Here is a 26,376-nt window from a genome sequence, read left to right as displayed (position 1 = left end):
CTCGAGCCCAGGAGATAAGGCTGCAGTGAGCTGTGATAGCACCACTGCACTTCAGCCTGGGCGACAGAGCAAGACCCTGTCTCAAAAAAAAAATTGAGAGGTGTCAGGATGGTGGGGTCAGTCACTAAGAAGGAAGAGTCTGGTTATCTGCCACCTGTCCTCAGATACCCAGCACTGGACAGGTTCTCAGGATCCACAGCGATAAGATGGCACCGTGTCCTCAACTATCCTACAGCAGCACTGTCTATGAGAACCTTCCGTGATGATGGAAATATTCTTGGTCTGTATTGTCCTATTTGGTAACCATATATCACGTGACCATTAAGCACTTGGGTAGTACAACTGAGGAACTGAATTTTTGTGGGCGAAAGATTACCCAGGTGCCGAGGCAAGAGACTGAAGCCACAAACTGTTTCAGTATAATAAAGAAAATAGTTAGAATAAGAATAGTCATAATACAAATTAGGTATAGAGATGATCATGGACAATTATCAATCATTATTATAAACATTATTAATCATTAGCTTTTAATATTACTCTTTGTTGCATTGCTAATATAACTTAGGAATAACCGGCGGGTATAGGGTCAGGTGCTGAAGGGACATTGTGAGAAGTGACCTAGAAGGCAAGAGGTGAGCCCTCTGTCAGGCCCACATAAGGGCCGCTTGAGGGCTCCTTGGTCAAGCGGTAATGCCAGTGTCTGGGGACACACCCATTACTTAGCAGACCGCGAAGGGGAGTCTCCTGCCAGGCGCGGTGGCTCACGCCTGTAATCCCAGCACTTTGGGAGGCCAAGGCAGGCAGATCACAAGGTTAGGAGTTCAAGACCAGCCTGACCAACACGGTGAAACCCGTCTCTACTAAAAATACAAAAAAATTCGCTGAGCGTGGTAGTGCACACCTGTAATTCCAGCTACTCAGGAGGCTGAGGCACAACAGCTTGAACCCTGGCTGGGCGCGGTGGCCCAAGCCTGTAATCCCAGCACTTTGGGAGGCCAAGGTGGGCAGATCACGAGGTCAGGAGATTGAGACCATCCTGGCTAACACGGTGAAACCCCATCTCTACTAAAAATACAAAAAATTAGCCGGGCGTGGTGGCGGGTGCCTGTAGTCCCAGCTACTCGGGAGGCTGAGGGAGGAGAATGGCATGAACCCAGGAGGCGGAGCTTGCAGTGAGCCGAGATTGTGGCACTGCACTCCAGCCTGGGCGACAGAGCGAGACTCCGTCTCAAAAAAAAAAAAAAAAAAAAGGAAAATAGCTTGAACCCGGAAGGCGGAGGTTGCAGTGAGCTGAGATCGTACCATTGCACTCCAGCCTGGGCGACAAAGTGGGACACAACCTCAAAAAAAAAAAAAAAAGAAAGGGAGTCTCCTTTCCTTGGAGGCGTCAGGGAGCACTCTGCTCCACCAGCTTCTTGTGGGAGGCTGGATATTATCCATGCCTGCCCGCAGTCATCCGGAGACCTAAACCCCTCCCTGTGGTGCTGTGCTTCCATGGTCACGCTCCTTGCCCACTTTCATGTTCCTCCCGTACTCCTGGTTCCTGTTTGAAGTTCATAGATAGGGTAGAAGAAATAGTGAAAGTCTTAAAGTCTTTGATCTTTCTTATAAGTGAAAAGAAGAAAATGCTGACGTATGCTGCCTTCTCTCTCTGCTTCGGCTACCTAAAAGGGAAGGGCCCCCTGTCCTATGATCACGTGACTTGCTTCACCTTATCAATCACTTAGAAGATTCACCCTCCTTACCCTGTCCCCTTGCCTTATATCCAATAAAAGCGCAGCCAGGCATTCGGGGCCACTACCCTGTCTCCGCGTCTAGGTGGTAGTGGTCCCCCGGGCCCAGCTGTCTTTTTTTCTATCTCTTTCTCCTGTGTCTTTATTTCTACGATCTCTCATCTCCGCACACGAGGAGAAAAACCCACAGGCCCTGTAAGGCTTGACCCTACCAATTTTTAGTTTTATTTAATTTTAATTACTTCAAATTTACCTTTAACGACATGTGGCTAATGGCTACTATTGGGAACAGCACAGACCTGTAGTGCCACTGAGAAGGTAAGTCTCACTAGCAGAACAGTTGGCTACATGCAAATAGATGGTGGTGTTTAGGTTTCTCTCCACATTTGCTGAACACTCCAGGAGGTCAACACTGTATTAAATGCATTGTTTCATCTTTTTCTCCCTCAATAACTTTATAGAGTTAAATTAGAATTTCCCAACTTTTTAGGGTAAAAAATTTCAGGGAAACTGAGTCATAGGGTTTTTCTGTTTGTTTGGTTCATTGGTTGTGGTTTTTTACAACTTGCTAATATGTAACAAGGCCAGGATGAGAGCCCAGATCCAACTGGTTCCAAAACCTGCCTGTTTTTCAGCCATACTGAATGGCAAAATGGCAACCTGTGGTTCCCACAAGGTTCTTAAAAAATTTCTGAATTTGTTGCTAACATTTTAAGCCAGGGAATTTGACAGAGGAATCAAGATTTTCAGCTTCTTTTTTAAGATGTGAAAGCTGGGCCGGGTACAGTGGCTCACACCTGTAATCCCAACACTGAGGCAGGAGAATCACTTGAGGCCAACAGTCTGAGACTCATCTAGGCAACATAGCAAGACTCCTATCTGTACAAAAAAAAAAATTTTTTTAATTAGCCAGGCATGGTGGCATGTGCCTAAAGTCCCAGCTGCTCTAAAGGCTGAGGCAGGAAGACCACTTAAGCCCAGGAGGTCAAGGTCGCAGTGAGCCATGATCTCATCCCTGCACTCCAGGCTGGGCAAGAGTGAGACCCTGCCTCAAAGTAAGTGTAAGATGTGGCAATACTGGGCCATTTGTTGATATGGCCATACTCAGCTGGAGACGGAGGGCAGTGCAAAGGCTATCCACTATGACGCCCATCCATTGGTCCTCCATGGGCATTTGAGCTTGTGATCCCCGTGAACATTCCTGAAGGCAAGGACTGTGGCCTCAAACCATTACTGTTCCCCAGTAGGGGCCACACAGAAGTCACAAAACTTATTTTATTATTAATGAATAATTACTCATATGATACTCAATTATTTAAAGACTCTTTCCCTGGGCCAGGGCACTGGCCAGGGATATCCAGCCAGCCACTCACACCTACTGCACCTCATGGTAGGAAATATCTCCTGCATCCTCACAGGCCTGTGATGAGGGTCAAATGAGACAAAGATGGGAAAGTGCTTTTAAACAAAACCTCAAATGTTTGACTTTATTATTCTCCATTCTGCATCAGGTCCCCTCATTTCCAAAACCTCTTAACAAAACATAAACTGAACACAGAAGGGGCTGGCCAAAGAGGGCAGGGCACGCTGAGCCCCCGCTCTGTGCCTGGCACTACAGTTTCACATCCGTTATTTCATTTAGTCCTTATGACAGTATTATTCTTATTCCCATTTCACAGCCCAGAAACTGTGGCTCAAAGAGGGTAAGTGACTGGCCCAAGAACACGCTGCCAGGCAGCCTGATGCCAAAGTGGGTTCCTGAAACCTCTATGCTAGAAAAGTAAAAACGCACACGCCTCCTTCCTCGCAAGTATTAACGTAAATTAAAATGGAGACCAACCATGAAGAATTCCTGAGCAGACAAAACCAATCAGGTATCCTAAGTGACCTAAATCTTGCTTAAACTGCAAACATAAGCAAAATTTAACTTGGGTCATATCTGATAAATGCTTATGTTAGAGAGAAATAAAACTTAAGACCAGCCAATCATAAGCAAGCATAAGCAGTCAATTAACAGACCTTAAAAAAAAAGGCAATTTTGTAACTGCAAACCAATCAAATAATTTCTTTATTTTGCTTCCACATTTTCCCAATAAATAATTGCCTCTGACGTTTTGTCATTGCAACACTAAACCTCTTTCAGTCTGATGTTCTCCAATTCATGAATTGTTTCTTATTCAAAGTTTTCAAGATGTGTCTCACATTTTTCCTTTACACAAGAAACACAAGCACTAACAATGTACGCTGACTATGGCATGGAATCGCTTTAGCGAACACCCGACTAAGAGGTGTTTGGGATTCTTTGGCTCCGCTGAGGGGTTTGAAGCCACAGGGAAAGCTAGGCTCCCGCACAACGCCTCCTCGAGGGGCGTGGGGACCCGGCCGTGCAGCGCGGGGACAGGGGGCCGGGGGCGGGGGGCGCACCTGGATGTCCTCGATCATATGGGGCCTGAACAGCTCGCGGCTCAGCAGGGCGTCCCAGAGCTGGTCCACCTGCAGCTCTTCCACCAGCCGCAGCCGGCACCGCCGCAGGAGCCGCCGATCCGCTTCGTCCATGGCGAGTAGCCAACTAAGACTCCAGGCCGCCTCAGTCCGCTTCCGGGCCTCGGCCGCCCGCCCCAGTCCCCAGGACCCGCCCCAGTCCCCAGGACCCGCCCCCGCCCCAGGGCCTGCCCCCGCGTCACGGCCCCGGGTCAGTCTTCACTCCCCACCGCCTCCGGACGCATCTCCAAGGCCTCGCCCCGCCCCCAGGAGTCGCTCTTGCGTCACCGCCCCGCCCTCAGGACGCACCTCTGCGCCTCGCCCCGCCCCCAGGGCCAAGCCTCCCATCACCGCCCCGCCCCAGAACCCGCCCCGCGTCACCGCCCCGCCCCAGAACCCGCCCCGCGTCACCGCCCCGCTCCAGAGTCCACCACTGCGTCCCCGCCACAGAACCCGCCCCGTATCCCCCCACTGACCTCACGTCACCGCCCCGCCCCCGCGTTACCGTCCCGCCCGCAGGACGCATCTCCAACGCCTCGCCCCGCCCCAAGGATTCGCTCTTGCGTCACCGCCTCGCCTTCAGGACGCCTCCGCGCCTCGCCCTGTCCCAGGGTCAATTCTGGGGTCACCGCCTGTCCCCAGAACCTGCCACCGCGTCACCGCCCACTCCCCGGGACGCATCTAGAAGGTCTCGCCCCGCCCCCAGGATTCGCTCTTGCGTCATCGCCCCAACCTCAGGACGCATCTCAGCGCCTCGCGCCGACCCCAGAATCCATTCCGCGCCACCGCCCCGCCCCCAGGATTCAACCCACGCCCCCACCCCGCCCCCAAGGTCAATCTTGCGCCACCGCCCCGCCCCCAAGGGCTAGCCTCGTGCCACCGCCCCGCCTCCAAGAGCCAATCCCCTCCCCTCGCTCCACCCTCAGAGTCGTCCTTGCGTCACCGCTCAGCCTCAGACTCCAGCTCGCACTCTCGCCCTGCCCCCAAAGTCAATCCTCACCCCCAGGATCCATCCTTCTGTCACCGCCCCGCCCCAAGGCGGCACCTCCGCGACTCGCCCCGCCCCCAGGGCCCAGCCCAGCCCCCAGGGCCTAGCCCAGCCCCCAGGGCCTAGCCCCGCCCCCGCATCACCTCCCTACTCCGGGCGCAGGTGCCCCTTTGCAATTCTGGCACCAGTTCCCGGTCCACCGCGGGCCCTTCGCCAGAATTCACTATAGCCCCGCTTTTACAGAGATCCGGAGGGAGTCGTCACACTTCCAGCAAGAGGGAAACCATGAGTGGAGCCGTGATCTGTCCCGCCCATTCAACCTCCTCCGGGGCATGGCTTCCCCTTAGCCCCCTCCTCCATCCCAAGTAAAACCATAAGCTCCCCTCACTGCCCTTGTGCCCAGATCGCAGTTGACTGTTCCAAACTCGAGTGTCTGATCCAACCAAGCCCACCTTACACAGTCTTCCATTCCCTCTTCCCTCCCTCCCACCCTAACACCTCCCACACAGAAAAAAAAAAAAAAAAACGGCAGAAATCTAGTCCTCTAAACTCCCATCGTTTTGAACGGTTCATTTTCACATTTCAAAAATAATCGTTTCTGTTTACTGAGCATTTGCTAAGTCCCAGGCATCGTGCTAGCCACTTTTCATGCTTATTTCACTTATCCTTAACTACAATCCTGCCAGGAAAGTATTCCCACCCCCCGCCGGTTTTACAGATGTAGACCCTAGGGTTCAGGGAAACGAATGTTTAAGGTCACGTGGGTACTAAGTGGCCGAGGCAGGCAGGATTGAAACCCGAACCTGACTCTGTAAGCCACACTCTTAAGAATCCAAGAGTCCACCTTAGAATATAATCTCTTGAGCACCAAAACCTCAGCCCCATTCGTTCACTTCTACGAATATTTATTGAGCCTGTAGTCAAACACTGAGAACATGAAGGTGAACAAAACAAAATCCCTGCTTTTAGAGTTTACATTCCAGGGGAAGGATCAGGTGATAAACTATATCAATAAATAAGACATACTATGTTAGTGATAAATGCAAAGAGAAAAAAATAAAAACAAGACAGGGAGATATGAAAGCTCTTTATATCCGCAAGGGATCTATCTCATTGGCTCAGAGAAAGTTTCCTTCACTTACCTGTGCCTTATCCCTCTCCCCACCCCCACCGCCCTTTCCCCGTGCTTAAGGCAGAGACTGGTACATTCTTGGGTGGAGCTCGGTTTTCGGTAAAAGGGATTAAAAGTCCTGGATTCTCTCAAAAAAAAAAATAAGTAAACAAAAATAAAAGGAATGCTGGATTCTAGGCCTTGGGCAAATCTCTGCCCCTCTCTGGACCTCGGTCTCCCTATCAATATTGCAGGAGTTGGAGAGTTAAAGAATCCCTAAGGTCACTTCCAATCTGACGCTCTAAGGTTCTATGAATAGAGTTAAAGAGAATAGGGACCAGAGAGTGCGTCCCCATCCTAGCAACTGTTGCTAGACGAGGGCCATCTCCCGGTAGGAGCGGAAACACCTTCCTGGATCGAGGAGGTCCTTCTGGTATCCCATCATGCATAGCGACTTCGCCTCGCTAGGAGGCACGTTTTGGCCTCTTTGGTCACGATCAGCCTTTTGGCTGCAACCAAAGAGCGCGCCTCGTTTCTATAGCAACCACCCCAGGTCCACGCCTAGACGGCGAGTGGCAAGGGTCAAAATAGATTCGCCCAGTAGACGCCCTCGACCTGTTCGGTCCTCGCCTTCAGTGCGATAGACCTTTAAGCGTCACGTGACTCCCCTCGGGCTTGTCCCCTCCTCTTTCCCCTCCCCAGGCCCAGGCGAGCGCTGGTGTGGACGGGAAGCTCCCGGCCCGGCGAACTAACTGGAGCACGGAGCTGCAGCCGGTTGGGCCGGTGTACTTTCCCGGTAACTCCTTCCCGGCGTGACGCGCGGAACCGCGGACGCGGCGGGGCCAGGCCGACTCGGGGATTTCCCGTCAGTTCCTTCTCGTTTCCAGTCACTGCTGGCCCCGGGGGGAGCCGGGAGCCAGCAGGGCCGGGCCCTGGGCTCTCGGAGGGCGGCGGGGGAGGGGGCTGTCTCCTGCAGGGTTGCGACCTCCGGCGGGAGCGCGAGGCGGGGCTTAGACCTGGAGCTTGTCTCTGGGAGCCTCTTCCTGGTCCTGGATATGCTGCCCAGAGAGCTGGCAGCCTACCTGTTGGGCAGGTGTTTGCTGCTCCGAGGTCGGCGCCGTCTATCTCGCATGTCAGCTAAAGAACTTCCCAGACCACCGCCACTTCGGCCCTCTAACTGGAAGGAACTGACATGGTTAAATAAGGCAGCGATCGTACTGCATGGTAGAAATAATAGCACTAACGACCATTTGTTGACTGTTGACTCTGGGCTCAGTAAACCCTTTACATGCATTTAGTCCCCACATGATGATCCTTCAAGGTGGTAGTATTCATTCCCATTTTATGAATAAGGACGCTGATGCTTAGTAAGTTTAAATAATTTGCCCAAGGTAATAAAGTAGTGGAGAATAGATCCCAGTCTTCAACCCATATGCTTAACCAGTAGCTACATTGCCTTCACGTGTTTTCTAGGATATAATAGGTTGCCTTAACAAAGAAGAAACTGGTTTGTTTTAGGATTTTATTCAGCACGTATGCAATTTTAAACGTTGGTCATCAGATTAGTCAATTTTGTGAGGACTCCCAGGCGGCATTACACTTGCACTTACGGAAGTCCACCACTGTTATAGCTTTGCCCTTCTTCAGTAAGGTGTCACAGTAGACACTTGAACCTTAAGACTGTATTAACTTGTGAGAAATCAAGATAAATGTGTTCCTTGAAAAAAAAACATTGTAGGGTATAACAGCAATCATAATTGTGGAGTATAAATATCTACAGTTCCAGCACTACCCTGTTCATTAACCAGCCAGGATTATTTCCAAAATTCACAATGAATTAAGTCACTGTACTCACCAGAGATGGAGCTTGAAACTTTTAAAGACCACGCCTGCTATTTGGTCTTTGCCGTTAATTCTTCTTCACATGTAAAACTAAATTTTTTCTTGCCGGTTTTTCTCATCTGAGGTTTCCATTAATAATGACCATATTGGCCGGCGCGATGGCTCACGCCTGTAATCCCAACACTTTGGGAGGCCGAGGCGGGTGGATCACCTGAGGTCAGGAGTTCAAAACCAGCCTGGCCAACATGGTGAAACCCTGTCTCTACTAAAAATACAAAAAATTAGCTAGGCGGGGTGGCGCATGCCTGTAATCCCAGCTACTGGGGAGGTTGAGACAGGAGACTTGCTTGAACCTGGGAGGCGGAGGTTGCAGTGAGCTGAGATCCCATCATTGCACTCCAGCCTGGGCAACGAGTGAAACTCCGTCTCAAAAAAAAAAACACCATATTACTAATGATTAAAGAGCAGCTTCTCATTTTCTTGTTTGAATGGGTGTGGTGAGAAAGAATAGAATTGAGGCATACTGCGTCTTAACTACACAGTTTTTTGAGAGTGTTTCACGTCCATGTTTGTACTTATTTAATGCCCAAGAATGCCACAACTATCTCATTTTGTAGTTTTGTACATGGTAAATCTTACAGTTTCATGAGTTTGTTTAACATGTACTCAATGAAGTATTCTTAAACCATTTATTTTATTTATTCTTATCAGAATAAATGAAATCATGTATTTGAAAGGTAGTCTTCCTGATTATCCTATTTAGGTTTTCTCTCATTTATGTATTATTTCTGCATCCCATTCATTTTCATTCATTTCTAAAGCTTTTCTAGTCCAAGTATTCTGGAGAGTTGCTATTCTTATTACTCATCTTTTCATCTGTAATAGTTCTCATTTGTGATATTCAAAAGTAGTAGCGAGATTTTTATTTTAAGATATAGTTCAACAGCTTGACACTTTTCCTGCAAAATACCTTTTGTTGGTTTTGTTTTTCATCTATATATCTTATACCTTTACCTAAAAAGCAAGACTGTCCAGGTTTCTGCCACTGAAACTCATTGCCTCTTCAATCATTTCAGCTCTGGAAAGGAAGAGAAATGGAAGTGAGAAAGTTGAGCATTTCCTGGCAGTTCTTGATAGTTCTGGTTCTGATCCTGCAAATTCTGTCTGCGTTGGATTTTGACCCATACAGAGTCCTAGGGGTCAGCCGAACAGCCAGTCAGGCTGATATTAAAAAGGCTTATAAGAAGCTCGCCCGGGAATGGTAGGTGAAACAAAGAAATAGAGGTTTAACATAAGCTAAACAGTCTTAGCAGGGATGAAGTCTAAATTATGACTAGCTTTTATTTGTCTCTGTTTCTATGTTCAATATATATATCTGTCTAAAATATTTTACGCAGGAGAGCTAATGTTCATGTTCTATAATTGTTAGCGATAAGATCCAAAGCCTATGTTTACTCTGAAACTCCCTTTTAGGAATACTTTGGCTTAAAGAATTGCCTTAGATACTGTTAGCATATTTAATGTTAAAGTAACAAGTTTTAATTTTTAAAAAATGTATATATAGTCAATAATGGATATGCTACCCTTCCCATGATACATTATTCATAAAGTAACTTTATGAGTGTAATTGCTAAACAGGAACACTATACAACCCTATTCTCTAAATTATTAATTTCTACACTTTGAAAAAAAGTTAAGAGTAATAGCCTTTTGCCTCCAAAAAAAAAAATTCAGAAACCAAGGATAGTTGTCTCTTGATATCCATGAGGTCTTGGTTCCAGGATCCCCAGAAATACCAAAGTCATTGGATGCTCAAGTCCCTATATAAAATAGCATAGTATTTGCATATAATCTATGCACATCCTCTCATATACTTTAAATCATCTCTAGCTTACTTATAATACCTAATACAATGTAACTGCTGTGCAAATGGTTGTTATACTGTTATTGTTTAAGGAATAATGACAAGAAAAAAGTCTGTACATGTTCAGTACAATGCAATTTTTAAAAAATATTTTTGAATATTTCAAAATAGAAAATATTATATTTTGGTTGGTGGAATCCATGGATGTGAAACCAACAGATATAGAGGGCTGACTATATATTACTCAAAAAAAAAAATTGGCCTGGCATGGTGGCTCATGTTTGTAATCCCAGCACTTTGGGAGGCTGAGGTGGGAGGATCGTTTGAGCCCAGGAGTTTGAGACCAGCCTGGGCAACATTGTGACACCTCATCACTATGGAAAAAAAAAAAAAGCCCAGAAGTTTGAGGCTGAAGTGAGCTATAATCACACCACTGCACTCCAGCCTGGGCAACAGAGTGAGACCCGTCTCAAAAAAAAAATCTTACAGAAAATTGTAATTTTGCCTGTAGTTATCAGGATAGCAATTAGCAGGGTAGCAATAAATCTAAAACTTTGGACAAATGTCATCAGTTTCTTCCACCAATGCCTTGGCCATGCCAAAGAAGCAGAAGTGTTGGATTATATAGATGGAGGGGGAGCAGCAGAAGGAGGAAGGGACAGAGGTGACTCCAAGCTGGCTGTACCAACCATGAGGAATGGAAGAAAGTTTGGGACAGGTACCATCACTGAGCACCTACTACATGCTAATCTCCTGGTTCTATACTTTTTATCTCATTTAAACCTTATAATGAGCCTATGAAGGAGGATATCAGTATCTCTTTTTTTTTTTGAGACGGAGTCTCGCTCTGTCGCGCAGGCTGGAATGCAGTGGCACAATCTTGGCACACTGTAACCTCCGCTTCCTGGGTTCAAGAGATTCTCCTGACTCAGCCTCCCAAGTAGCTGGGACTACAGGCGTGCACCACCACACCCAGCTAATTGTTGTATTTCTAGTAGAGACGGGGTTTTGCCATATTGGCCAGGCTGGTCTCAGACTCCTGACCTCAAGTGATCCGTCCACCTCGGCCTCCCAAAGTGCTGGGATTACAGACGTGAGCTACCATGCTCGGCCAGTGTCTCTGTTTTATAGATGAGAAGATGGAGGCTTAGAGTTGGTAAATCTGTGGTACCTCTGGGTTCCGTAGTTTGACCCTCTGCATCAGTAGTCCATTGCTTTATTGTTTTTTAATCATTTACACATCTAGGCATGAGTAAGGGTGAGTGGGCTAATGGTTGGCTGGGGAGGAGCTGAATGCGAGTAGGAAGTTATCCAGAAGCAAAACTGCCACATTGAGGTGATGCGTGATACAGACTGCATGCGTGACTGCGCCTGACACTGTTCTGCTTCAGTGAACAGGTATATTTTAGCATTAAACTGGTTGAAATAAAGGTAAAGATCATTGAAAATATATTTTTAAAATAAATGTTTTAGACCATATTCCATGAGAAATCCAGAATTGGATGCCAAAGAAGCAATCTCTAATTATACATGACCTCCTTCCAGGGACTCTTTATACCAAGGTTATGTTCTACATCATTTCAGACTCTTGCCTCTTTATGTTTAAAGCAAGATATATAAATCTGCAGCGAATTCATAAAGTAACAACATTCTTTTGGACAGGGCATAGCCTTTGACAATATTTTAAGAACACAAATGACAGCTTGAGTATGTGGGACCTATTAAAATGTATAGCTTTGACTTTTCTGTCTTCCAGAGCTGAAAAGGGTGTTATGATATTAATTAAATGAGTCATATTCTTCTCTTTTTTAATTACATTCTCTCTAGGAATAATTCATCACCATAGAAATGTATTGAGTGTGTCATCCAGTAAAAGTCTAAAATTTTACTTTACGTTTTTAATTTTGCTCTACTATTATTTTCTGCGGTTTTGGCTATGGCAATGCTTTGTCACTTGGAATAGTTTAAGTTTTGCTTACTAATGGCTTGATATACACTGAAAATAGCAGTGTTTCCCAGTTTGACTTTTCAGAATGAGCTATAGCAGGGGGAAGTGGTTACTTGTTGAGTTGGATCTGGAGCCTTCCTCTGATACATTTTACTAAGTGTTTCTTAGACTGCTTAAGAATTTTCCTTTGCTTGGTGAAACCATTTGACTTTACTTTTTCCCTTAGGAAAACTATGTTTCTCTCCCAATAATTAAGTTTTATTGTAGGTACTTTTTGTTTGTTATCCACATTAGCAAAAGAAATAACTCCTCCCACCCAAAGAATGGCAGATTGGTGTGACGTGGTTATGCAATAAACTGAACAGTAAATTATTTTGTGTAATTCTTTGCTGTATTATCTTCTCTATCTTTGTTTTTATTCCTTTAAGAGGTAACTAGAGAGCCAGTAGATACTACACGCAATATTTCCTCTATTTTGAATTTTAAAGATTGTGTATTATATTGCAGTTCCTGAAATAATTTCATATTAACTGAAAATAGCATTGGACAATACTTTCCTATGGCTGAATTTTTTTTTTTATGTTTTCAACCTTGTGGTGTCTTCCCACAATTAGGAAAGTATTCCGTATGAATACAGCTGAAAGTGCTGTGGTTTCCTCCCTGTTCTTCAGCCTTGCCCTCCTCTGTTTCAGGATCTGTGTTTTCTAACCTAGCTGCCCTCAAGACTCTCTCTTTGGTTCATTCTCCTAAAAAGCCCCTTCCTACCCTTCTTCTACAGAGTTCTATATGTTAAATCTTCATTTGTATGATTGCATAATTTTTGATCCACTCAGTCGTCAGCCTGATGGTTTGGTTGATGGGTTGGTTTTGTTGGTATTTTTGTTTTTTTTTTTGTCATCCAGAAATGCTTTGGAGTCTCCATCTCGTTTCCTTAAGTCATGCTGTTTTCATTATGACTAGCTGAGATGTTTTTCCCCCACTAATACTCATAGCAAGGATTAAATGGTTAAGGAAGGAATGATTTTTAAACTCAACAGTCAACAATTTGGAGTTTCCTTATTTGTAGAGAAATCAGAATATGTGGTATAATTCATTCAAACACATTCCTGCTAGAATAAATCCATTAAGTTGTAGATTTTTTTTTATTCCAATGTGCTTGGTGTATCCTTAATAGTCATTTGCTTCCCAGTGAATTGTTTTTCCTTCCAGAACCTATGTCAGAGGAAATTTACTAGAAGTTACCAAAAGTGATTATGTAAAGAATACTGTCATACAAAGTCTCTTAAAGTGAACATTGAAAAATCAGCCCATATAAAACACTGATTTAGGTCTTAGGGGCTTTCAAGGAAGTAAACCTAGCCCTTACTATCGAGAACTTTAAAATCTCCAAAGCTGGCCGGGTGTGGTAGCTCACACCTGTAATCCCAGCACTTTGGGAGGCCAAGGCAGGAGGATGGCATGAGTCCAGGAATTTGAGACCAGCCTGGACAACATGGCAAAAAATGTTAAACGTGGCATTGAGGCCGGGCGTGGTGGCTCACGCCTGTATTCCCAGCACTTTTGGAGGCCGAGACAGGTGGATCATTTGAGGTCAGGAGTTTGAGACCAGCCCAGCCAACATGGTGAAACCCCATCTCTACTAAAAATACAAAAATTAGCCGGGTGATAGTGGCGCAGGCCTTTAATCCCGGCTACTCGGGAGGCTGAGGCAAGAGAATCGCTTGAGCCTGGGACGCAGAGGTTGCAGTGCGCCAAGATTGTACCACTGCATTCCAGTCTGGGCAACAGAGTGAGACCCTGTCTCAAAAAAAACAAAAAAACAAAAAAAAACAGTGGCCTTGAAATCTTTATCCAGGTAAAAAGCAATCGTAATAATAACGAAAAATGTTCTAATTTGAAAGTCAGGCACAAGTGCAGTTTGAAACCTGATTGTTACTAAATGAATTTAGTCTATCCTAAAAGCTATTTCTCATGTCTACCTGTGTTATCAGAAGAAACAACAGCATTCTAGCATCCTGATATCATTCTAGCATTGGGATGAAACGTTGCCATCCTAGGAGAAGACATGGGTTCTTATGGATAAACGATTTAGCCTTCAGCCAGCTTTAGCAGTGTTTGGGAGCAGTGTACAGACATGCACCATTTCCCACCTTCCTCTGTGAAATGCTGCAGTATTATATGGTGCTTTGAAAACGTGCCCCGCTGGAGTGCTTTGGGAAAAAATCGCCTGTTTCAAAGTTTTATTGATTATAGTCATGTAAAACAACTGATTGCCTCTATCATTTATTTTAAGAAACTTTCCTAACAAAATAGCCCTCCGTTTGCCTCTGTAGTGAACTCTGTGGACAAGGACATTAAATGACTGTGCATTAAAAGTTACATCTGTTCTCACCGCCTGCCCGTTTGTGTTTCAGGCATCCTGACAAAAACAAAGATCCTGGAGCAGAAGACAAGTTCATTCAAATCAGTAAGGCTTACGAGGTATCGTGTCCAGCTTTGTGATGCATCCATTAGCTCTTACAAAATATGCCTTAGGAGGTGATGAGTTTTGTAAAGTTGTCAGAAAGGTCATGTTCCCCATGCCCTTGATGCAGTTTCTAGATTATAATAGAGAGAACAGGCTGGATGCGGTGGCTCATGCCTGTAATCCCAGCACTTTGGGAGGCCGAGGTGGGTGGATCACGAGGTCAGGAGTTCGAGACCAGCCTGACCAACATGCTGAAACCCTGTCTTTACTAAAAATACAAAAAAAATTAGCCGGGCGTGGTGGCACATGCCTGTAATCCCAGCTACTCAGGAGGCTTAGGCAGGAGAATTGCTTGAACCCGGGAGGGGGAGGTTGCAGTGAGCAGAGATCGAGGCCTGGGTAACAGAGGGAGACCGTCTCAAAAAATAAAATAAAATAAAAAATAATAGAACATATTTGGCCACATCCAGTATATCGGAACAAGTGCCTGAACACTTCAGCTCTTGGAAAAACTGGCCCATTTTAAAGGCTTTAACTAGAATTGTAGAATTACCCTGAGTATGTCTGTATGTGTCTCTATTGCCTTCTTAGAAATACGCATTAAAGAATCACATACCAAATCGCCTATATTTATTAAAGTGGCACGAGGTAACAAATACATTTAAACACAAGATTTTCAGTAATTTTCCAGTATGTCAGCTCAAGTAGATTGGTCTGGAATATGCATCAAAGAGAATTCAGTGGCTTTCTGATTTGTATAGGGAATGCCCTTCAGCAGACAGTGCTTAGCTCATAGAATAACACGTCATCATTCTAAAACAGATTCCTGAATTTTAGACTTCAAAGTTATTTTGTAAAACAAAGTAAATTAACAGACAAGGCACTAGACTATAGCTATTTGGTGTTCATAGCTTTTCTTATCTTGGTTTGAATTGGTCCAACTCACCAGGTATGACCAGGTCAATTTTCTTGTCATTGAGCCCTGGTGATCAACATTATGTTATTTTATTTGTTTTGCTGAAGTGTTTAATGTTGTGGTAGTTTGAAATCTTTAATGCCAAGATGAGCATGAGTACCTAAACTGAAATATTTTAGTCTTGAATGTTCTTTAATGTTTCTCTAGTGAAAGAAGAGTTTCTCATTCTTTTGAATGACTGCCTTTAGAATATCTAATCGGCTGGACCCGGTGGCTGCTCACGCCCTGTAATCCCAGCACTTGGGGAGGCTGAGGCATGCAGATCGCTTAAGCTGAGGAATTCAGGACCAGCCTAGACAACATGGTGAAAAATACAAAAATTAGCCAGGCATGGTGGCATGTGCTGATGGTCCTAGCTACTCAGGAGGCTGAGATGGAAGGTTGACCCTGAGAGATGGAGGCTGCAGTGAGCTGTGATCACGCCACTTCACTCCAGCCTGGGTGACAGAGTGAGACCCTATCTCAAAAAGAAAAAGAATATCTAATTATGTCATAATCTTTTTTCTTTTTTCTTAAGAGACAGTCTGTCTCTGTCACCCAGGCTGGAGTACAGTGATGCGATCACAGCTCACTGCAGCCTTCAACTCCTGGGCTCAAGCAATCTCCCACTCACCTCACCCTCCCAAGTAGCTAGGACTATAGGCACGCACCACCATGCCTGGCCGATTTTTTTTTTTTCTTTTTGTAGCGAGGTCATGCTATGTGGTCCAGGCTGGTCTTGAACTCCTGGCTTCAAGGGATCCTCCAAACCTTGGCCTTACATAATCGTGTCATAATTTTTACATTTCTTTTCTTTTCTTTTCTTTTCTTTTTTTTTTTTTTTTGAGACGGAGTTTCGCTCTTGTTGCCTAGGCTGGAGTGCAGTGGCACCATCTCGGCTCACCTCAACCTCCGCCTCCTGGGTTCAAGCAATTCTCCTACCTCAGCCTCCCGAGTAGCTGGGATTACAGGCATGCGCCACCACTCCCGGCTGATTTGATTTTTTGTATTTTTAGTAGAGATGGGGTTTCTCCATGTTGGTCAGGCTGATCTCAAACTCCCGACCTCAAGTGATCCACCCGCCTCAGCCTCCCAAAGTGCTGGGATTACAGGTGTGAGCCACCGCGACTGGCTGCATTTATTTTCTTCCTATGTCTTTCAAGCTGCTTACAAAAAAGTCTTTTGGATGAACCTTTTGTTGTTGTTTAGATTTTTTTTCTTCCTTTATAGATTCTTTCAAATGAAGAAAAGAGATCAAATTATGATCAATATGGAGACGCTGGAGAGAACCAGGGCTACCAGAAGCAGCAACAGCAGCGAGAGTATCGCTTCCGCCATTTCCATGAAAATTTTTATTTTGATGAATCCTTTTTTCACTTCCCTTTTAATTCTGAACGGCGGGACTCAATTGACGAAAAGTATTTATTGCACTTTTCACATTATGTGAATGAAGTGGTTCCAGATAGCTTCAAGAAACCCTACCTCATCAAGATCACCTCCGATTGGTGCTTTAGCTGCATTCATATCGAGCCTGTGTGGAAAGAAGTCGTTCAAGAACTGGAAGAATTGGGTAAGATAATTTTATTCACTGAAAGATATTTATATAGATGACTTTTTTTTTTTCAAGATGGAGTCTTGCTCTGTTGCCCAGGCTGGAGTACAGTGGTGTGATCTCGGCTCACTGCAACCTCCACCTCCCGGGTTCAAGTGATTCTCCTGCCTCAACCTCCCGAGTAGTTGGGATTACAGGCACCCACCATCATGCCCAGTTAATTTTTGTATTTTTAGTAGAGACAGGGTTTCACCACGTTGGCCAGGCCGGCTTCAAACTCCTGACCTCAAGTGATCTGCCTGCCTCGGCCTCCCACAGTACTGGGATGACAGGTGGGAGCCACCATGCCTGGCCCCAAAGCAGGTTTTTTAAATTGCCTATTCTATAAACCCTTTTTGAAAATCTTTCTTAAATGTATTAGTCTGCTTTCTTCAACTCTGTGACTCCGAAGCACCAATTTTTTACTTATTGTGAGCTGAGCCTTGAAGGGGGTTGGAAGTCAGCTAAGGAATCTTCAGTCACACACTGGTAAAAACTAGTGTGTAAAAGCATCCAATGTTTAAAGAGAAGTGTGCTGTGGAAGAGGGCCCAGAACTAGCACCATCCCTGACCTTGAGCTCACCATTTGGTTGAAGAGAAAATATATACACAGAGAATTAACACTGACCTCACATTTGCAAGCACAGAGTAATGTTTTGCTGAAGGAGTAGACAAAGATGACAAGAAATTCCTTCTGTATTTTCTAACTCCTTGCCCATGAAACAGATACCTTCGTTTGAAACTTTTTTCTCAGTCAACTTTCATGTTCCAATTACTGTATTAGACACTAAAGGATATATAATAATAATAATTTTTATTGAACATTTCAGTTCCCTTGCATTGTGGTAAATGCTTTCTGCGCATTATTTTTGTCCCCAGAGCAACTCAATGAAGGAGAGACTATTATTATCCCTATTTTACAGGTGAGGGAACTAAGGCATTGAAGGTTAAGGAACTAATTCATTATTACACTACCCATAAGCATCAGTATTGGGTTGGACCCAGGAGTCTGACCGTCTTAAACACTGCGCGCGTACTGCTTCAGAAATAAGTAAATCATGGTCCTTGTGCCCAGGAAACTCACATAAGAAACATACCTCAATCATCTCAGCACATTTAGTGCTTGCTGGAAGGTGCAGGCAGAGCTACCAGTGTGGCCCAGAAGTTGAGCATCTTGAAATCAAATATCATTTTAGGGAAAGTCAATTTGGATGATCAGGCAGTGATTACCTGGGTTTGGCAATTTATTCACCATGACTTCCTGTTTAAAAAGAGAGACTGCTGGGCACGGTGGCTCATACCTGTAATCCCAACACTTTGGGAGGCCAAGGCAGGTGGATCACGAGGTCAGGAGTTTGAGACCAGCCTGGCCAACATGGTAAAACCCCATCTGTACTAAAAATACAAAAATCAGCCAGGAGTTGTGGCGGGTGCCTGTAGTCCCAGCTACTCCAGAGGCTGAAGCAGGAGAATCGCTTGAACCCGGGAAGCAGAGGTTGCAGTGAGCCAAGATCGTGCCACTGCACTCCAGCCTGGGTGACAGAGCGAGACTCTGTCTCAAGAAAAAAAAATAAAAAGAAAAAAAGACTAATTCCTGGCCAGGCGCAGTGGCTCATGCCTGTAACCCCAGCACTTTGGGAGGCCAAGACAGGCGGATCACCTGAGGTCAGTAGTTCGAGACCAGCCTGGCCAAAATGCTGAAACTCTGTCTCTAGTAAAAATACAAAATTAGCTGGACATAGTGGCACGTGCCTGTAATCCCAGCTACTCGGGAGGCTGAGGCAGGAGAATCACTTGAACCCTGGAGTTGGAGGTTGCAGTGAGCTGAGATCACACCATTGCATTCCAGCCTGGGCAGTGAGCGAAACTCTGTCTCAGAAAAAAAAAAGACTAATTCCTATCTTTTAAGGATTTCTAAGTATATTAGAGTCTCATACTGTCTAGAAAAAAAGTCATCCTAAATACTGGCAAAAATACGCATTTTTCTGCTTTAGCTCTGTGTTCTTGATTTTGTTTCATTTCACGTTATTTTGCATCTTGTGGTTAGTGTACCAGCAGGTTTGTATTTAGCCACATTCGAGTGGCGTGTTCTTCCAGTTGGCTCTGTGCCATCCCCTAAGGCCTATTCAAAGGTGGAGAGAAAATTAATGTGTATGTGCAGCTGAGGGGGGAAAAAACTTCCCTAAAGGATGTGATATGTGTTTAGGATTGCTTAGTGAGAGCTGTTTGGCATCTCAAATTATGGGTATGATAGATGTTTACTAGTGCACGGAAGACCCTCTCACAGCCTCAGTATAGTATTTTTAATTCCCCAGGGTGTGCAAATTAGCCAGAAGCATCAATTTATATAAACATCAAATAATGTTTCTGAAATAAGTCACATATGCCTTTTTATTTTATTTTTATTTTTTTGAGACAGAGTCTCTCTCTGTCGCCCAGGCTGGAGTGCAGTGGTGCGATCTCTGCTCACTGCAAGCTCCGCCTCCCAGGTTCACACCATTCTCCTGCCTCAGCCTCCCTAGTAGCTGGGACTACAGGCACCCGCCACCACGCCCGGCTAATTTTTTTGTATTTTTAGTAGAGACGGGGTTTCACCGTGTTAGCCAGGATGGTCTCGATCTCCTGACCTCATGATCCGCCCACCTCGGTCTCCCAAAGTGCTGGGATTACAGGTGTGAGCCACCGCACCCGGCTTTTTTTTTTTTTTCTTTTAAGAGACATCATTCTGTCACCCAGGCCAGGGTGTAATGGCATAATCATGGCGGGCGCACTGCAACCTCAACCTCGTGGGCTTAAGCAGTCCTGCTGCCTCAGCCTCCCAAGTAGCTGAGATTAGAGGTGCCTGCCATTGTACCTGTCTTTAAATATCTTTTCAGGAAGAAAAATACCACAAATTGGCCAGGCATGGTGGCTCACGCCTGTAATCACAGCACTTCGATAGGCTGAGGTGCACAGATCACTTGAGGTCAGGAGTTCGAGACCAGCCTGGCCAACATGGTGAAATCCCGTCTGTGCTGAAAATACAAAAATTAGCCAGGCGTGGTGGTGCGTGCCTGTAATCTCAGCTGCTCGGGAGGCTGAGGCAGGAGAATTGCTTGAACCCAGGAGTGGAGGTTGCAGTGAGCCAAGATCGAGTCACCGCACTCCAGCCTGGGCAACAGAGCAAAACTCTGTCTCAAAAAATAAAATAAAATAAAATAAAGTGGCCGGGCATGTTGGCTCATGCCTGTAATCCCAGCACTTTGGGAGGCCAAGGCGGGTGGATCACCTGAGGTTAGGAGATCGAGACCAGCCTGACCAATGTGGTGAAATCCTGTCTCTACTAAAAATACAAAAATTAACTGGGCATGGTGGTGTGTGCCTGTAATCCCAGCTACTGGGGAGGCTGAGACAGGAGAATTGCTTGCACCAGGGAGGCAGAGGTTGCAGTGAGCTGAGATTGCGCCACTGCAGTCTGGCCTGGGCGACAGAATGAGACTCCATCTCAAAAAAGAAAAGAAAAAAACCACAAATTTAAAACACCAAATATTTATCATTCTTTATTCTATTTCTCCAACCACAGCTTCCCAAGTAGCTAGGACTAGAGGCACACACCGCCATGCCCAGCCAACTTTTTTTTAGACTCATCACGTTAATCGTCACAGATCCCAGAGCCAGACTTCCTGGGTTCAGATCCCATCACCGTCACTTGCCAGCTCTGTCACCCTGGGACTTCACCTCTCCATGTCTCAGTTTTCTTATAGGTAAAATAGAGATGGTGAAGATTGGTCTTAAACTCCAGGAGATACGAAAGAGATGGTGAAGGCTGGTCTTAAACTCCTGGTCACAAGCAATCCTCCCGCCTCAGCCTCCCAAAGCACTGGTATTACAGGCATGAATCACCGTGCCCAGCCAACTTTTCAGTTTCTAATTCAGGTTTCTGTGTGCGCTCGGTCTGGTAGAACGTATACAGAATGGCACAGTTACTAGAAAGGCATATTTCCCAGGATCAGTTCATAAATTGGCATTCAATCTATATAGCAATCCCTGGTAAGGTCATTTAGGGTGAGTCAGTCTCTGAGAAATTGATCCCTCTAATGTTCAGAACCTGGGGCAGAACTGGTCATTGGAGGCAGTAAGAAGTCCAGGCTTTGTGGTCAGCTAGAACTAGATTCAGATCCTGGTTCCACTGCACACAAGCCATGATGCCTCACCCTCCCCCAGCTTCAGTTTCCTTAGCCATAAAGATAGCAATACTTACCTTGCAGAATGATTGTGAGTATGAAAAGTATAATGTATATAAAGCTCTAGGCGTGCTAAAGAAGGCACTCAAGAAGTGATAATCCCTCCCTTGGGCCTTTGTCTTGTAGCCAGTTGACCTCCCTAGGTGATGTCTCTTCTGTCTTTACGAATGACCAAATCTCCCAACGTATGTGCCTGCTTTATTCTTTTTCTTTCTTCTGCTCATATAATTCTCTGTATGCTTCCATTTATTGACATTGTTCCATAGTTATTTTTAATGACTGCAGTGTGATATAGTATACTGTACTTGGCTCTAGAGAAGAGCCAAGAATCCAATTTGGATTCTTGTTCTGCAATTTTGTCAGCTCTGCAACCTGGAAAAAGTCACTTTACCTCTCTGAACCTCTCTCTGTATCTGTAAAATGAGGGAAGCGGACTATACAATTCCTAAGGCTCCTCCTTTCCTGCCCTTGAGAGACTGCAACAGTCAAAGTCAGGTAGCCTACAGAGAGCTTGGTTTAGTCTGCTCAGCAGTTTTAAAACATTAAGTTTGGGATCCCTGCCATTTACTCAGCAATTTCATTTTAGGAATTTACTAATTAGAAAATAAGCACACAAGAGCACAAAGATGTATGTACAAAGATGTACAAGGATGCCCGTCAGCATTCCTTATAATGTTAAGAATTAGGCTAAAAGCAACTTTTAATATTGTGCTTTATAATAAGAAATATATGTATATTTTGGTGTTTGTTCCCAGTTCCTGGCACAGATCTCCTAACACCCTTGAGATTGCCTGATCAATAGGGGTGCTAAGATAATCTTTTGCTCTCGTATTTGATCTTTGACTCTGATTCCTGACACGGAGCACCTAATCCTTGGAATTTCCTGCAGGATGGGAGCATCTTTTGTTCTATTGAGGCGACTCTTAGTGGGCCCCTGTGTGGGAGCTGGTCACCAGAAAAAACAAACCATGATTAGAAGTTTGAAAGTTTCACCCTCATCCTCCAGAAAGAGGAGAGGGGCTGGAGATTGAGTTAATAATTGATCACGCCTGTATGATGAAGCCTTCATAAAAATCCCTGAACTCTGGCTCGGTTTCCTGGGGGGTGGGCTCAGTCTACACCACCTCCCCTCAGCCAAGCCTACAGTAGAGGGCCCAGGCATCCTCCCCTATGGGAGAGGCGTTTGAGTAAGGAGCCTCGCCTGGGGTGTCCTAGCCTCACATTTACTGGCAAAAAAAATGAACATATATATATATTTAATCCCTGAACTACTGGGTTTGAGAGTTCCCAGGTGGCTGAACACATGGAGGTGCCTGGAGGGTGGTGAGCCCTGGGAGGGCAGGATGCTCCCACCCTTCCATATACCTTACCATGTACCTCTCTTCCTTCTGGCTGATCATCTGTCTCCTTTGTAATATCCCTTATACCTAATGAGTAACCATAAGGAATGTTCCCCTGAGTTCTGTGAGCAGCTCGAGCAAGTTAGTTGAACCCAAGGAGGGTCATGGGACCCTTTGATTTATAGCCAGTTGGTTGGAAGTACAGGACACAACCTGGGACTTCTGGCGTCTGAAGTGGGAGCAGTCTTACGGGACTGAAACCTTCACCTGCAGGACCTGATGCTTCCTCTGGGTAGATAGTGTCAGAACTGAGTTGATACCCAATTGGTGTCTGCTGGAGGATTTATGGGGAACCCCCACCCCCACAGCGTGTGGTGTCAGAAGGGAAGCATTAAGTTGGGCATAGTGGCACGTGCCTGGAATCCCAGCTACTCAGGTGGCTGAGGCAGGAAGATCGCTTGAGCCCAGGAGTTTGAGACCAGCCTGGGCAACATAGTGAGACCCCATCTCTTACACAATGAGTGTCAGGGAAAGCATTGTGTTGAGTGTGAGTAGGAAAAACAGCTTGGTTTTTCCTCTCTCACAACTTCAATGTGCAACAATAAATGAATTAAATAGATTGATGGCCCAGTTTCAGTGTGCTCCTACTATGTGCCAGACTCTGGTCTGGTGTTGGGGATACATCAGTGGACTACAAAGGGATCCCTATCTTCATGAGTCTTACATTCTAGAAGGGGAGACAGACAATAAACAATTGACAGAAGGAAAGTGGGTGGTACCTTAGAAGATGGTAAACACTGTGGAAAAAGTTAAAGTGAGCAGGTTGTGTGTGGACCCTGAGTGTGGGGAGTACTGTTTTAAATATGGTGCCAAGGTAGGCCGCATTCAGGACTTGAAGTTGGTAAAGAAGTCAGCTACGCAGAAGTCACGGAGATGCACGCTTCAGGCTGAAGGAACAGCCAAGGCCCTGAGGCAGGAGCATCCACTGTCTTCATAGCACAGCAAGGACGCTGGGGACTGGCGCAGGCTGTTGGAGGAGTGGAAGAAGAGGGCATGGGGAACCAGGGGCCAAACACAAAGGGTCTTGTTGGCCTCTGTGAGGATTGTGCATTTTATTCCAACTGAAATGGGTCTTTGCAGGGTTTGGGCAGAGGAGTGATGTGATCCATTTTTATGTTTTAGGAGGAGCAGCCTGGCTGCTATGTTAAGAACAGACTGTCAGGAGACAGGGAGAAATAGGGGGAGAGCATTTAGGATATTATTGCAGCAACATAGGCAGGAGAGATAATGATGACTCAGAGCAGGGCATATAATGAAAGTGATGAAAAACAGTTGAATTCCAGACATTTTCTAAAGAGAAAACCAACAAGACTTGCCGACAGATTGGATGTGGGGTGCAACAGATAAGAGAAGCCAAAGATGACTCTTACGGTTTTTGCCCTGAGTAACTGGAAGGATGGAGCTGTCATCAACTGAAATGGCAAAGACGTGGGTAGGACAGGTCTGTGGGAGGAGATTAGGGTTCGTTTTTGGAAATGTTAAGCTTGAGAAGTCTAGTAGACATCCAAAAGAAAATGTACATTTATCGGCCTTTAATATTGAATGTGCCTCCAGTGTTAGCAGAGTAACTGGCCCTCCAGATATATGGTTGGATGAAAGAACAAGAAAAGTTGTTCAAGTATTAAGTGAAATAAGTATGAGATGACCCCATTTTGTTTTATGTATATGCATACACACACACACACACACACACACACACACACACACACATTTGTAACTCTTCTTACATATTGCCAGATTGCTCTACAGAAAAACTGAACCAATCTAGAACTCCAGCAGTGAAAGAATGCTAGACAGTCTATTAGGAAAGACATCTCCTATGAGGTCGGGATTTCAATTTCACACCAAAAAATTACTTAGCACTTTTTCCAGCTGCCATGGAGACATAAAAAGGCTTCACTTGGATCTTCCATTCTTTTCAGGTGTAGGAATTGGCGTGGTCCATGCTGGGTATGAGAGACGCCTGGCCCATCACCTAGGGGCACACAGCACGCCCTCTATCCTAGGAATCATTAACGGGAAAATCTCCTTCTTCCACAATGCAGTTGTCCGTGAAAATCTGCGACAATTTGTAGAAAGTCTTCTTCCAGGGAACTTGGTGGAGAAAGTAAGTATCTGTCAAGGAAAACATGGCTGAGAAGTAGTTTAAGAGGTACCTAGGACTGTTAATTGCCCAGAACATTTTCTGTAGTCCTCTCAAACCTGAGTTTCATTGTGAGGAAGGCATGACACTTATTAATTAATTAATTACTCAAACTAAATCATTTAAGTGAAGTCTGTAGGAGACTAATAATTGAAACAGATGAAGTACAGAGACTGAAAGAATTAATTCCTATTAATACCCATCTTGCAGAACTTACACTGTCATAGGAATCTGAGCCTAAAATGACAGTGCCTATTTTCTAAACAAAAAAATTAAATCACATGTTAGAAAGAATTAGGGATTTCTTTCCAGCTCATAAATTTGTTCATGTGAAGATATTTGTCTTTATTCAAATTTAATTATATTTGGTTATATGTTTAACGATCATATCTATAGAAAATGCCAGATTCCATGAAATCAAATATTATTTTTGAAACTTCAGAAACTTACAGTGACAATAATATGAATGAATTTCACAAAGAAAAGGTTGAAATAGAGAAGCCAGATAAAGTTCACATTGGTCTATTATTTCCATATTTAAGCACCTAATATGTTTTTTTCAATATCTTAATTTAGGGATCAAAGTAACTAGGAACGGACTCTCATTTTGTTTTAAATAATTCATTCTCTTAAGAATACAGGGAAAGTGAACATAAAAAATTTTCATCGTATTTCTACATGTGCTATTCCTAGACTGTCCTACTGGGATCATTATCTATAGAAGAAATATTTGTTGGAATTAACTTAAAAGTTTGTCAGAGAATATTGGAGGCTCCTAAAATGGTGATAGATTGTCCTGATAGATCCTCAAACATTTATATAAAATATCTCTTCTGTGCCCGGCACAGATTAACGTAGCCGTTTCAAGCAGCTCCCAAGCGGGTGGTTATTTCCAGTATGTTGGAGCCCATCGTAATGAGTTGGGAAAGGCTTCCTGGCAGAAGTGACCCTTGGACCAGGTTGGGTTGCAGGCAGGCAGAAATCCGGAGACACGAAATAGCCCGCTTTGTAAGAAGTTTTCACTGGTGAGCAGCAGAGGAGGGGGATGGAGAGGTTATTAGGAATCTCCCTGTGAGGGCCTCAGAGCACCTTCACGCTCCTTTAAGGAACTTTGGCCTTGGCCCACATGGAGCCGTTGTAGGGGTTTGAGCAGAAGAGTGAAATGATCAAATTTGAGTTTTATATAAATCATTCTAGATGCAGTATGGAAAGATAAACTTTTTTTAACGACTAAGAAAAATTTCTAGCTAGATAATTTATTCATGTTTTTAATTTCTCTCAGGAATATTTTAAGATATCAATGGAGGAAAGTAACAATTCAGATAATAATAAATGAAATTATATAATGTATAGAGGGGGTGGACCAGCTTATTTTTATTTACGCCATTTAAAAAGAGCAAGCTGGCCTAGAGTGGTGGCTCATACCTGTAATCCCAGCACTTTAGGAGGCTGAGGTGTGAGCATCGCTTGAGTCCATAAGTTCAAGACCAGCCTGGGCAACATACTGAGACCCAATCTCTACAAAAAATGCAAACATTAGCCAGGCATGGTGCCATGTACCTGTAGCCCCAGCTATTCAGGAGGCTGAGGTGGGAGGATCACTTGATCCTGGGAGGTTTGGGAGGTTGAG

At 44.8% G+C, this 26,376-nt stretch overlaps 2 protein-coding genes and 1 non-coding gene across 9 annotated transcripts in view; 2 read left to right on the top strand and 1 right to left on the bottom strand.

Annotated features, from left to right (window-relative positions):
- CASP9 (caspase 9) overlaps positions 1-4,503 on the bottom strand; it is a 32,146-nt gene extending 27,643 nt beyond the window's left edge. Inside the window, exon 1 of one of the 4 annotated variants that reach the window (XM_009448829.4) lies at positions 4,158-4,503. In XM_009448829.4, the coding sequence (XP_009447104.2) occupies positions 4,158-4,289 (132 nt within the window). In that variant the 5' untranslated portion in view covers positions 4,290-4,503. The remainder of the gene's footprint in view (positions 1-4,157) is intronic. The other 3 variants (XM_009448825.4, XM_009448820.4, XM_513049.8) reach the window with 3 other exon arrangements.
- Positions 4,504-6,864: 2,361 nt separating this feature from the next.
- DNAJC16 (DnaJ heat shock protein family (Hsp40) member C16) overlaps positions 6,865-26,376 on the top strand; it is a 45,007-nt gene continuing 25,495 nt past the window's right edge. Inside the window, exons 1-5 of one of the 4 annotated variants that reach the window (XM_009448837.5) lie at positions 6,865-7,109; positions 9,232-9,416; positions 14,382-14,448; positions 16,620-16,959; positions 24,526-24,710. In XM_009448837.5, the coding sequence (XP_009447112.3) occupies positions 9,250-9,416; positions 14,382-14,448; positions 16,620-16,959; positions 24,526-24,710 (759 nt within the window). In that variant the 5' untranslated portion in view covers positions 6,865-7,109; positions 9,232-9,249. Of the gene's footprint in view, positions 7,179-9,231; positions 9,417-14,381; positions 14,449-16,619; positions 16,960-24,525; positions 24,711-26,376 lie in introns of all 4 variants that reach the window. The other 3 variants (XR_001718142.4, XM_009448848.5, XM_063785723.1) reach the window with 3 other exon arrangements.
- On the top strand, positions 22,289-22,428 carry LOC112207393 (small Cajal body-specific RNA 21). The gene has a single exon (XR_002941823.1). It is a non-coding gene; the product is annotated as a small Cajal body-specific RNA 21 (non-coding RNA).

This window comes from Pan troglodytes, chromosome 1 (genome assembly GCF_028858775.2).
Source record: "Pan troglodytes isolate AG18354 chromosome 1, NHGRI_mPanTro3-v2.0_pri, whole genome shotgun sequence".
Lineage (NCBI taxonomy): Eukaryota > Metazoa > Chordata > Mammalia > Primates > Hominidae > Pan > Pan troglodytes.
The sequence above is the reverse complement of the archived record's forward strand: the minus strand, read 5'-3'. Positions and strand labels throughout refer to the sequence as shown.